Below are 13,448 nucleotides of genomic sequence, written 5' to 3'. Positions count from 1 at the left end.
CTCCGGTGATCGAGAAGCTTCAGATTCGAAAAACGGTTTGCATGGCCTGCAGGTCATGCCGTGAACCAATGAAGAAGCCTGTGGCAGCGCACCATAATACCAGATTCTCGTGCTGCTTTGCAGTTGGTATGATTTCAGTGCTCGCTGATACGTGATATGACGCAGGTCTATGCACACTGCCTTGCCTTGTGGCTTTGAAGCTTGGTAAATTGGAGAACCTGCGGCGGGACGCGAAGCGAGATCATTACAGTTGGAAAGAAGCACACATACCTCCAAGGCTGTGGTCCCCTTATCATTGTGATTGCACACTCTTTGTCAATTGTATTTTGTGCACTGTATTGCCGCTACACGGGGCTCCTTTTTTTTTTCACCACCAAGTATCCATTTGCATAGTGAAGTTTGCTCTACAAAGTAATGCTAGACAGGTGGCTTGAAGTTTTGCAATTCACAGTCAGTTAACTAAAATAATTTTGGCACTTAATCTTGGAATTCCATTTATTTACATATATATTATATGTATATCTGTTTTTACAACCTCAAGTTACCCGGAACCGGTTTTGCTCCTTTTTTTCTTGCCATCATGCTTGGTTACAGGATTTAATGCACTGTGAGAAGAGCAGCTCACATCCGCCCTAGCAATCGTAGATGCCAAATGATTCTCTGGTTGTTGTAAACCAGTATGCTGCATTCAGCTCAGGTGAGGGACAGCAGCGCACGAGTTGCGAGCTAGCATGCGCCTACGAAGTGATCTCAGATTTGCGGCTTTAGTGATCAGTAGCGCATGCGGTGGGCACACAAGCAGCACATCATTAACTTCGCGACCGCTAGTCGCGCTGTGTGCATCGCGAGTAGTGTGCGGCGCCGCGTGGCCGGCACGTTGCCATCTCCTGTCGTGCTATACGCGCCACGAGAAGTCCGCGGAGGCTCGCAGCCCGTGCGTCACCTACACTGTGATCGCCTGACGCGCTTCGTGTGCCGTGAGTGGCGAGCTGTGACTGTATGACTGTAATAAACCTTCTCAGACGTAAACAGAACTGCGTGACTGCCCTTCCCATGCTTTTGCGTAATTATTTCCTTTCGTTTTGATGATACAAATGTTTGGATGATACGAATTTTTTCACGACCCGTGAAATTTGTATCACCGAGGTATGTGGATTTTTATGGGATATAAAGATTTCATTCTTCCCCCTTCTCATTTTCTTGCCCATTGTCATTGGCCCAAGTAGTATGTCACCCACTGTCACTGGATGTGTCATTGCTTGTTCTAATGGTGAGCAGAAACCTAGTTAGCGAATAGTGTTGGAATTGGGTGGAATAGAGAGCTGTTTGGCCGGATTGATTTCTTTCCTCTTTTCTTTTTTCCAATCGAGTTCAAGAACATGGAATTGGAACCCAGCTGTGACAGTTACATTTCAGCGAAGGCGAAACTGTGCTGTGCAATGTCTGTGCTCATTAAAGAACCTCAGATTGTTTAAATGAATCTGGAGCCATCAGCTATGGCATTTCTCATAGTTCATCTGCAGCTTGGCGGTTTGGGGATGTTAACTCTTCATATGCCGTACCAAACCGTGTTTGAGAATAAATTGCTTGTCTAGAAAGTTTCCCAGAAGACAATGGGACTTGTCTTTTGCTTGTAGAAGGTACATACTTGTGCATTGCACATAGTTAAATATAGCCTATGTCAACTTCTCTTGTACTGAGCAGTTGAAAAAAATGTATGAGTAGCATTTTTTCCTTTTCTCTTCCAGGGCAGGCTATTCCATGTTGTCAGTGCGCTGGGAATAGCATTATTTTTGGGGTTGTGAAAAAAAAAAGAATCCCTCATCCTCTGCATTTTGTATTTTGTCAATGGATGTGCGTGTATCTTTTCAGTCCCTGGGCTTGCTGATCAACTTGGTGGAGCACTGTGCAGAGAACCGGAAGCGGCTGGCAGACACACAAACCGTGGGCTCATTTGAGTCAGTCTGTGACCAGATGGAGATGCCAGCTTTTAACGCCCTTATGGATGTGAGTGGGCATCATTTCTCCTCACCCTTTTGGTCAGCCAACGTCTTGTTCATAGTGTGTACTGTAAAAGCTTGCTGTTACGTTTTTCACAGGACAGTGGGGGAGGGGGAAGAATGTTATACTGGCTGGGAAACATAGTAGCCAGGAAGCACACAGCTGGAAAAAAAGAATACACAATTGTTCAGTATCTTATTTTCATGATTCTAAGCACCCCCCTCCGCTCTGCCCCCTCTTTTCGGTCTTTGGAAGAAAAATGGAAAGGAATATTCGTGTCCGAAACTTCGCTCAGCATCCCCATTTTTTTGCGAGGAAGAGCGCATAGATAAGGCTGCCAGTGCACTTGCTCACTCGGTCGTCGAGCCGGGGCCGCTCGAGTCCTGGAGTGGTGTAGTGTGCTCGGTGGCTTCTTGGTTGCATGCGGTAAAACACTAGTACATGACAGCTGGCAGCACAGAATGTCAGAAGCTGGCCGAAAGTAACCCTGCTAACTATCAGCGTTGCTGTCACGTTGACTTGGAATCGGTGGCCATTTGGCGGAGCTCAGCAGGTTTCGCAGGCATCTCGGGCCTACTTTGCTTTGTTTAGTGTCAGCTGTTTGACAGTCGTAACGAAAGTTTGTAGAGGGCCGTCATAGCTGAAGCTGAAGCTAACTGTAATTGCTGTTGCTGAAGATGTTTGCCAAATAAAACATTATTTTTTGCACTTGTCCCATCATGATATCATTGCAAAAACGGTAAGGGCATATTTTAGACTTTTTGAATCTCTGTGTGTGTGTGTGTGTGTGTGTGTGTGTGTGTGTGTGTGTGTGTGTGTGTGTGTGTGTGTGTGTGTGTGTGTGTGTGTGTGTGTGTGTGTGCGTGCGTGCATGCGCGCGCACGCGCACACACGCACACACTTTAGGCATCATAATAGGGGGTGCTTGCTTAGAATGGAATAAATGTACTATTTTTTTAAGGAGGGATGCTACACTTGGTAGGCAACTTTCTTATTTATGAATAGATCTGAAACAAATTTTCACATTTTTGTGTATTTTGACATGCCAATTCCAAAGGTGCAACTATTTGTGTCATGGGACAAGTAGTTTTTTAAATACTACAAAAAAACAACAACTGCAAAATCTAGAAAAGTTAGCGTCTAAATAGTAAACCCCAGCACAGTTTAGAATGTTTAAGGAGTAATAAAGTATAAATAAATGTTCTAGGTCAATTTGAGCTTGAGTTAGAACTCATCAAAATTGCTAGGGAAAAGTGCCATCTTTGCACGTCAAACACATGACCCATTTAAAAAACATTTCTGAAAAAAAAAAATACTGTTTAAGAATGGTCGTATTGCATACTGCATGCATTTATCTTTCTGGCAAAGAGAAAAAAAAATGGTATGTTGGTTACTAAAATATAACAGATGCTACTTTTCCTCCAAAGTTGCAAAATGTCAAAACATCTTTACTCAGGGAGGGGGAACAAAAAAAAAACCCCCCCTCGAGGAAATGCACCAGAGGCATAAACTGGATTCATCCCGTCTTTATGCTTCTTCTTGGCCAGCTTCCTCGGCTCAGAGATATGTGCACACTTCTCCGTCGCCCATTGCATGAGTGTCAATCCTCACACGTCCAGCGTCCACATTGCGCATACTGTCAAGGGAAGCTACCTTGCGCACTTCTCGCTCGCCAATAGCATCAATGGCGCACCCAAAATCTATACCGCTCACGCTATCCGCACTTCTGTATCAATAACATCGATGCTTATGCTGCCTGAGTCGCCGCGTACGATGTCTGGGGAAGCATGTCAGGGGAATGCGTCTTTGGTCACGATGGCGTTATCGGCCAATCTCGGAGCCTGATTATCCATTGCGTGCTCCTGCAACGCGATGGCAGCATCATTATGCTTCCTGCCCTCACCTTTCTTCAATGAACAGCCAAAGTGATGCTTAGCTCAGAACTTTTTCGCACCACCGGGCATCGCGAAGCACACGGTCACAAAAACAATACCGCTTCAAAGTAGCGACCTGCACAAGCCATGAGTTTCTCTAGCCAATCAGAAACCGCCATTTTGGTCGCATGTTTCAAGCAACTAATAGAAGCACGTGCTGTGCATCATTTTTGTAATTGCTTTTATCGCTTCCATGTGGCGCTCAAGGTTGCTTACTGAAAATAAAAAGCTGTTAACTCGAAGCCACTAAACATGCTGGCGACCAAATGGCAGGGTAGTCATCAGCCCTGCTTTGGCTGGTGTGCTATGCCTGCAAGTTGCTGCTGAAGTTGCGACATAACGGCAGTTTGAATTGCATTTGTTTCTATGGGGCCATAGATGGGACTGGCTCATGGAAACATGGCAGCTAGGAAAGTGCAGCACCTGGAAACTTAAACTGTAAATATATTTGTGTAAGGGATGATCTTTTCACTGGGCTGGTGTCGCACATCCCTCTTCTTTTCTGCAGTGACGTGTTTTTATGATGATTTAGCCCAGCCCCGGCAAATCATAATGCATCACAAGTGTTGATGATTTGACACGTGCTCAATGAGTGGTGCGATTTATCTGCCTTGAGTAGAGCAGGCTGGCAATAACGATGGTTTCGCTGGATAGCGAAAACTTTCAAACAGTTGATACCTAATACAGTAGAACACCGTTGTTACGTTCCTCACTGCTGCATTTTCCCGGCTGTTACGTCGCTTTCATCCGGTCCCGGCATTGCTCTCGTAGGATCCAATGTATTGGGATCCTCGTTGTTACGTTGTAGCTGTGAAAACGTTCCCGCATGATACGTCGCAACTGGCCACCGCGAACCCGCCTGAGGCAATGCGCGCCGACCACCATTTTTACTTTTGAAGAGTCTTGGCTAGGCTTAGCTTTGGAACTAACTTCAAGAAGCCGCACGCGAGTTGGAGAGGCCACCACTAGATGGCCATCTGCCTCGTGAACGTCGGCTAGGTGGCGTGCACCGCCACCGCCCGATTCAAAGGGTTCAGCTTCATCCATCCATCCTTCGAACCAGTCCACGACAAAGCCGGTCGTGAACCAGTCGAACTAACCCTTGTCCTTTGTATCCGCCGATCGTGATCCGACGTTCTTAGATGGCGTCGCGCAAACGGAAGGCGCTTTCCCTCCAGGAAAAGCTGGACGCACTCAACGCTGTCGACAGGCAGCCAGCGCGGAAAAGAATTGATATTGCCAGAGACCTTGGTCTGCTACCATCGACGCTTAACAGCATCGTCTCAAAGCGTGCCGAGATTGAAGGCAATGCAGCGCTTTTCGGCCCGAAAGCTAAGCAGGCTCGTGGGGCCAAGTATGGAAACCTTCTGACCTGGTTCAAGCAAGCTCGCGTTGCTGGCGTCAACTTTGATGGCAGCATTTTGCGCGAGAAGGCAGTGGACATCGCCGACAGACTGGGCATCACGGACTTTGCGGCGTCGAATGTATGGATCGACCGTTTCCGGAAGAGACTCGGCATTGCGTACAAGACAGTAAGCGGTGAATCAGCAAGTGTGAACCTGGCAACAGCCGATGATTGGAAGGCCACACTATCTGCTATACTATACTAATTGAGGGCTATGCGCCTCGTGACATCTACAACGCCGATGAAACGGGCCTTTTTTTTTCGGGCGCAGCCTTCGAAGTCCCTAAGCCTGAAAGGAGAAGCGTGTCACGGAGGCAAAAACAGCAAAGAGCAATTGACGGTGCTCCTTGGCTGCAACATGGATGGTTCCGATAAGTTAGCCATGGGTAATCGGCAAATATCGGAACCCGCGGTGCTTGAAGAACACTCGCCTGCTGCCATGTCACTACAGAAGTTAGTCGTGCGTGGATGACGTGTTCGTTGTTCGAAGAATTTCTTCGCTACTTCGACAACAAGATGGCATCTCAGTGCAGGAGTGTTCTCCTTTTTCTAGACAATTGTGCTGCCCACCCAAGAAACTCGCAGTTTCTTCGGAACGTCAAGCTTGTGTCCTTCCCACTGAACACTACAAGCCATTTGCAGCCGCTGGATGCCGGCGTCATAAAGAACCGGAAGCATTCCTACCGGAAGTGTGTTGTGAAGCGCTGTCTTGCGCATATTGATCGTGGACAGCAGCCTGTGACCATTTCGGTGCTTGACGCTATGCACTATGTCGCTTCAGCGTGGGCTGCAGTGGCCACATTAACTGCACAGCACTGCTTCGCGCAGTGTGGCTTTCGCACGGACGGCGAAGGGGAATTTCCTGGCACAAACGCTGGGGAGTCGGAAGTAGCCTCTTGCGATCAAGAGCTCACTGAGGCGATGGATGCGCTGGGTGCCACGGGACTCACGTACGACGACTATATCGCAGTGGATGCTGCCGTCGTGACATCGGAGTGCCAGAGTATCGGTGAAATTGTTGCGAGCTCGGTCGCGAGTGAAGCCGCAGATTGTGATGGCGAGCTCGAGCCACACGATTCCGAGGATTTGTCAGATCCGAGCTTTGGAGAAGCGGTCGCGGCTTTAGACCTCCTCCATAGGTATGTCGCACCTCAAAGCGACGCGGACAGCAATGCGACTTTCCAGGCTACTGAGAAGCACCTGGTGTTTTCTAGCGAGCGAAAGAAACGGCAGTCCACTATTCTTGACTTTTTTAAGTCCTAACGTCACTTTGCAGAAATAAATTGTTTGAAGTGAAAGCTGCACCGTTCTCGTTCCTTTTCAGAGCCTTCCTCACTGTTGCATTTTCTCGGCTGTTACGTTTTTTTTTTTCTCGGATCGGTGAAAAACATATGAACGGGGTTCTACTGTAGTATGCACGACCTTTTGTCTGTCTTGCAGATTTAGCCTAAAACATTTTTAAGTTCACTTTCAATTGGGAGAAAATGGATGCTCTGTTGAGTTCTGAATTTCAAGCCGTGAGATTTGGGGCCTTAATATCGAGCTCCTGGGGACACCATGGCTAGTGATTGTTCATAACACTCCGACCTATGCCAGTCGGCATGAGGTGGCCTTTGCCTGGCCTGGTTTTTCACGCACATCACTATTGAAGGCCTTGTGTTTTAGTAAACTGGCAACATGGCTACACCTTTTATGATGAACTGTGACTAGATTCTAAGCACCTTCGCTACAGCTTTGATGCAAAGCACATTAGCCCTGGTGTTGAGTTGGTAGCACTTCGCTTCAAGAAACCGTGCCACTGGCATTGGTGAACCCTGCTCTGACTTTTGCACAACAAGGGATAGTGACGATATGGTTTTGTCATGCCTGGTGTGAATGCTGAGCACACAAGAAGGTGAATTAGCAGGGCTGAGGCACTACGTGCTCATGGTGTTTGTGCGAAATTAGGTGCAGTGTTAATTGAAGGCCATGTGGACCACGGAAGAAACAGGGATGCGTTTGCAAGTCTGTCTTATGTATTCAAGGAAATGTAAAGAGCCTTCAGATTATGAGATGCTTTTTTTTTTCCTGGGCAAGCGCAATGCTTCTTGAATCACTAATACTGAAGACGTAGAGACATGCTTATTACGGTGCCTTGTGCTGTAATCTCCAGTTTTGCAGTGATTAGCAAGCACATTGGCAGTTGACGAGTCACGCAGTGTCCTTGAATGTACACTTTGTTTTTTTCACGGGGAACAGCTGTTCACAGACAAGATTGAAGCAGCCCAGCAGTCTGAGGAGCAAGCTAATGAGCTGCTGAGCAGCCAAGAGCAAAAGGTCAAGGCATGCATGGAACCACGGGATGGAGATTCACTTCCCACCAACCAGCCACCTGTTACCTCTCAGTCCGATGACCTGGAGGAGACTCTCATGAAAGGTTAGGAACCCATAATCGATGTGTCTTGTGTACCCACGTGCCTTTTGTGTTGCCATTTTTTAATAACTTGGCACTGCAGGTCTCCTGCATATTCTATGCCTATGCCTTTGCAGGCATAGAAGCAGGAGTATGAAATAGCTGTTCAGTTTGAAATGCATCGTGTAACAAATTTTGTGATATGAATGGTCGTGCAGTGGCAGCAAAGGGGCGAGAAAGGTCGTTCGAGCCTTGTTTTACTTGATGAACAGCTAAGCTGAATAAAGTGGGTACTTAAGTGACCAGTCTAATGTGAATGAGGCTCTACCTGGACATCTGCTGAAAGGAAGGACAATAGTTTTAGCTATAGAAGATGCAGGTCTGAAAATGGGACTACGGCTTCGAAGAAGTCAGAAGCCAAATTGCAGTTTGTAAATATAAAATCACTTTTATAAAGTGCCATTATTGGGCATGCAAGGGGAATTAGTAAATGTTGTGTGCTATTAGGTGTCTCTTATATGACAGTACAGTAAAAGCTTATTCATTCAAATTTCAAGGTACCGGAAGATACTTTTTAATTGTCTGGAGTTTGAATTGTCGAATGACACTGAAAAAAAACTGTCATGAACAGCTTGTATTACTTCGAATTTGTTTGCCGAAATATTGAGGAAATGGTCACCTGCTTTTGAGACAAGAACAGTGCAACAATTGCTAGAACTCTTCCAAAATAGTCTAAGGGCCTCCGTGGCATCCTTCATGGTGCACTGCTGCAACTAATCGCATGAAACATGATGTAGAGGGCCCTGGAAAAATTCGACACGCACACACACAGCAAACTTCACTGAAAGTTCCAATATGTTTGCCCTGCCGTGGTGATGCAGTGGTAAGACGCCCGACTACTGTGCTGGAGTACCCGGGTTCGTTCCCGACCGTGGCAGCTGCGTTTCGATGGAGGTGAAACGGAGAGGCGTCCGTGTGCTGTGCGATGTCAGTGCACGTTCCCCTGGTGATCGAAATTACTTCGTAGCCCTCCACTACAGCTCCTCTTTCTCTCCTCCTTCCTCCCTTCTCTTACGGTGCGGTTCAAGTGTCTACAGAAATAAGTGTGACAGATACTGTGCCTTTCCCTTCTTGTAAACCAATTATATATATATATATATATATATATATATATATATATATATATATATATATATGTTCTTCGTGCATGTCTAGTTTTAAAGTGCTGTTGATGAAGGTAGGCATCTTATTTGTTGTACTGGGAACTTTTACTTGAGCAAACTTCAAGGGACCTCAGGGAAAAGTTTGTTGAAGTGAAAGTTCACTCAGCTGAAATAAGCGTCATTGACTTTTCTGAGATGCTCTGCGCACTTTCTGATGTGGCCGCAGTTGCTTAGTGCTGGCTCATAATCGTAAACAGCAATGATACTGGGATCCCAAATAACTTCACAATGTCGACTTTGCACTGCTCGGAGTCCACCCTGTGTAAAATATCCAGTTTTCCATCTAGATTAAGGCGCTTTCGTTTGGTGTTCATGGTTGACCGGCACATGTACGTATGCGTTTCTTGGAGCTAGAACGAAGGTCTGGTAGGACTGAAGCTCTGGCTATGGTTGTGGAGCCAACTAAACATGCAAAGCGAGCTATGATTTGGCTGGCTACGAGCTTGTTTAGGTAACCAATTCATTTTAAAGCTAAATGGAGGCCACTTTTTGTCGCGCGGTAATGGAGCGCAGTTCTCAGCCTAAAACCATGAAAGAAAAAGTGCGGGCTGTACTTGAATTGCTCAGCATGACTGACCTGTGAGACACAGGATGGTGCCACAGAAAAAGTTTTGCAGAAGTGAAATGTGCACTGCACTGAATTTCGTTCAACTGAAAGGCATTTGCATTGCTTTCAGTGGAGCTTCAGTGGGGGAATGGGAAATGTTCGTGCAACTGAATAACTAGTTTAAATGACGTTTGTTTGAGTGGTATTCTACTGTAGCCCAGCACCGACCTCATCTTCCATCACTCAGCAACTAAAGTTGATAGTAACACAAATGGCATAGCAAGTGACCGTCAACGTAGCCTTTCTCAAGTCTAAATTGCATAATGCAGTTTTGCCCATACGCTTCTGGGCACGTCTATGTAGGCATGATTATGTTCAGAAGACAATGATGTTCCGTTTGGTGAATTTTTTTTCTTTTTTGGGGAACTTCAGTGGAGGGGGGGGGGGGGGGATTCTTACGGAGTTTCAGGTTGCTTTTTACTTATTTGAGGACTTAAATGCTCTCACTTTTTCAATTTGTTGGAGTTTTCAAGCTTCCGAAGAGGAAAAGAACCTGAAATGGGATTTTTGGGTGTAATGAAGGTGTTTTCCTGTTTTGGTTTTGCTTTGTTGACCTCTATGCCAGCCAGCCAAGCTTAGTTACAGGGTGTTTCAAATGCTAGAAGAAAAATGGAAAGGGTAACGTGAATAGTCTGGAAGAGAGCAGCATGATTAGGGCACAAGCACAAATGAACTGAGTCCACATGAACTGAGTTTTAGTAAATATGGCATTCATGTCCTTGAACAAGGAGAGAAATTTCTATTTCTATTCTATTTGAACCTAGTATGTTACTCCTTGTTTGTGTGTTTGAATGTGTTTGTGTGTTTGAATGTGTTGTTGTGTTGGATTGTGTGTGTTTAATGTGTCATGGAAACACAACTTTTTTTTTAATTTTTATTTTTTATTTTTTTTCCCCTTCTTCTTTTTATTGCAGCCCTTCAAAAAGCTGGCAAGCACATGGAACACAGCATAGTGTGTGCTTACATTGCCCTGCTCCTGGGTTGTGCTGTTCAGAACAACAAGGCAAGTCTTATGCTCTCTCATCTGCAAGACTTCGCTGAAGTATACTTTTTCTGCTTGCTTTTCACTATTAGGCGTCAATGGGCGCAATATTTTACAGTTAAATCTGAGTGTAACAAACCACCATGTAGTGAATTCTATATTATGAAGTTTCTCAAGTCGCCAATGCCTGAGGACTCCATATTACAAAAATGTTGTGGTGGTTGATGTTGATATAACAAGCTCGCTGCTTATCTTTTTGCTAGGGCTGAGTTACTGGAAGTTTGCAGAACCGCGCAAAAGTTCCATTACAGTAAAAGACGAACAGACATGAGAGGAACGTCTACGACCTCAATGAGGGGCTGCAGTTGACAGCGCATCATCCTCCAGCTTCGTTGGCACATCTATGCTGCCAATGCAGCATTCTTCGCCGCCTTCACTTTTGGAATGTCGCACCATGTGGCACTACTACTGCAGTTCATGCTCAAAAGCAGGCAGAAATAATAGGGCTTAAAAAAAAAGAGAGACAGAGGGAGCAGTATGCACATATCATTGAGCATTTCCTCATGAGATGCTGAGTTTGTTTCCTGGGTCTGCGTTGGTTAGCAGAATGAGAGTGGGTGATGACGAGGGTGGCCCCCTTTTTGTACTGGGTGGGTCATGGGGCACGCAGTACAGTCAAGCAAAAAAATAAAAAAAAGCAAAATGCATGCTTATTGACAGTTATCAACATGCATGCAGAAAAAGGTGTGTCCTCGGCCAGTCTGGCTCTAACGGCTGCGGCACAACTGTAGTTCTTTTGTTGCCCAGTCGTGGTGTTTCTACCTCCTCGTCTGTCCTAGTGCCACTTGCAGCCTTGTGGCAGAGACGAACTTATGGCAGAGGTGGCTGCCACAGTCACGCTATTAGAAAGATCACAAAGCGTTTGTCCGCATTTGTGACTTTGAGTAACGGGGATTATTTTATTATTTTACTCTGCATTATCCTTTAAGAGTCTTCATGCAAAAACTGGTTGTAACAAAAACCTGGATGTAATGCGGACTCTGTTAAACTTGGTTATAAGCAGGTTTATCTGTATCAGGTGGTGGTGTAAGACGGGTGAAACGTTTTGTTCGTGATGACAGCCATGTGCATGTTGAGGAATAGGTGTTCTAGAAAGACTAAACAGGAGCCTGGATGGGCATAGTGGTGGTTGTAGCATCTAGGACGTAGACAGTGTGTTGTGCTAAGTGCGGCCAAAGAATCGGCTGAAAATGTGTTGTTGATGCAGGTGAACTCTCCCATGTAAAAGGTATGTTAGGACAAAGGAGCTGTAGGAAGAGAAGTCTGCTGATTATTAGATCGGAGAACAGAAAAATGTTTTGTCACACAGACAATGAAGACCACACAAGTTTTGGTGCTTATGTCACACAGCCATACACGGTGCACCTGTGCACGAGTTGGCGGTGGCGACATGCTCTTTTCCATGGATGCTTGCCCCCTTTAGACATCCGTGTTGTAGCCGTAACATTGTTAAGGTCACATTGCATTCATTCTTACCTGGTAAATTTTCCTTGAGTGTAAAATGTTTTCAGAGTAGTTAACTTGTCATATGCATGCAGAGTTATACAAAGTAATTGCAAGTAATTGATTACCTTTTGCATGGAGCATTGTTCTAAGTAATGTAGATATTTTTGCCAGGATTAATTGATTACTAGTGATCAGTATTTGTTTTGGAAAGCAAGTTTAAATCACCAATACAATTTAGTGAACCTGAATTTGGTGGCAAACACTAGTGCTAGTGCAGAGTATTTCTTAGTGATAGAGGTACGATGGTCGGGAAGCAAAACTATGCTCTCCAGGATATTTGGGTGTGCAAGCCTGAGTGGCCTACATTTGACTAGCCCTTTGTTCTATGGTTCACATATCTTCATATTGGCAAAACAGAATGTCATGTTTAGTGTGCTTGAATTTCGTACCTTCCGAGCAAGAACAACAACAACAAAGTACAGCACTTGGTTACCAACAAACTTACGCACAAGATCTTTGTGTGCTACAGCTCGCAGCTCGCAGCTTTCAGTGTCAACACGAGCATGAAACGGCAAGAACGGAACAGAGTAAGAGAGATTTTTTACCTGCTTCGTACGTGTATAGTATTTGTCTTATGCTATGAAAGTGGGAAGGAAAATAGCGTACTAGTCATTGAGTACTAATTTGTATTGTTCAGATACTTTTTTAACTGTGATTTACCTCTGAAATCGGTTACATTTCAAATAAAGTAATTGCAGTTGTATCCAGCTGCTACTTTTACAGTGTACAGGACTTATTTAGAGTCAAAAGTGTTAAATCCTTTGCTACAATTATATGCTTTTTTTTTTCTTTTTTTGCATTGTTGCCTGCCTTTGACTAGTTCTAAGTGTAGGCAGAATTTTTTTTTTTTTTGTTATTCTTGTCTTGGACTTTCTTTCTTTTTTTTTTTTTTTTCCAGGAGTTGGCTGAGAGGCTGCGCGAGCATACTCCAGACGGAAAATTTTTGCCCTTGGTCGAAGCACTTAAGAAATTTCATAACTTTATCAACCTGACGGTAAGTACTATTTGTTAAATCTACCGTATTTATACGATTGTAAGTCAACTCGAATGTAAGTCAACCCCCCCCACCCCACCCTCAAATCGCATGTCCCAAAAACAGCGCTAGAACACGGACAGATAGAGAGAGACAAACACACATTTTTTTTTTCTATTTGTCCATGTTCTAGCCCTGTTTAAACAATGTTCAACCAACTCGCCCAACCGAAGACACTTCGGAAAAAATATTGCCTGGCTGTACTAATGGTCTCCACTTTAAATCACATATTTCGGTGGTATACGCTGCAAGCTTGGCCTTCAGTTCTGGATAGCAAACTAAGTGTTATCACTGAAAGAGTTGGG

At 45.0% G+C, this 13,448-nt stretch overlaps 1 protein-coding gene across 4 annotated transcripts in view; it reads left to right on the top strand.

Annotated features, from left to right (window-relative positions):
- The window catches only part of wapl (cohesin release factor wings apart-like), a 94,374-nt gene that overhangs the window by 67,139 nt on the left and 13,787 nt on the right, over positions 1-13,448 (top strand). For all 4 annotated transcript variants that reach the window (XM_084589554.1, XM_084589556.1, XM_084589557.1 and 1 more), the window contains 4 exons: positions 1,873-2,007; positions 7,579-7,756; positions 10,477-10,565; positions 13,009-13,104. In XM_084589554.1, the coding sequence (XP_084445680.1) occupies positions 1,873-2,007; positions 7,579-7,756; positions 10,477-10,565; positions 13,009-13,104 (498 nt within the window). The remainder of the gene's footprint in view (positions 1-1,872; positions 2,008-7,578; positions 7,757-10,476; positions 10,566-13,008; positions 13,105-13,448) is intronic.

Source organism: Amblyomma maculatum, chromosome 1 (assembly GCF_055883805.1).
Source record: "Amblyomma maculatum isolate TAMU_Amacu chromosome 1, ASM5588380v1, whole genome shotgun sequence".
Lineage (NCBI taxonomy): Eukaryota > Metazoa > Arthropoda > Arachnida > Ixodida > Ixodidae > Amblyomma > Amblyomma maculatum.
The sequence above is the reverse complement of the archived record's forward strand: the minus strand, read 5'-3'. Positions and strand labels throughout refer to the sequence as shown.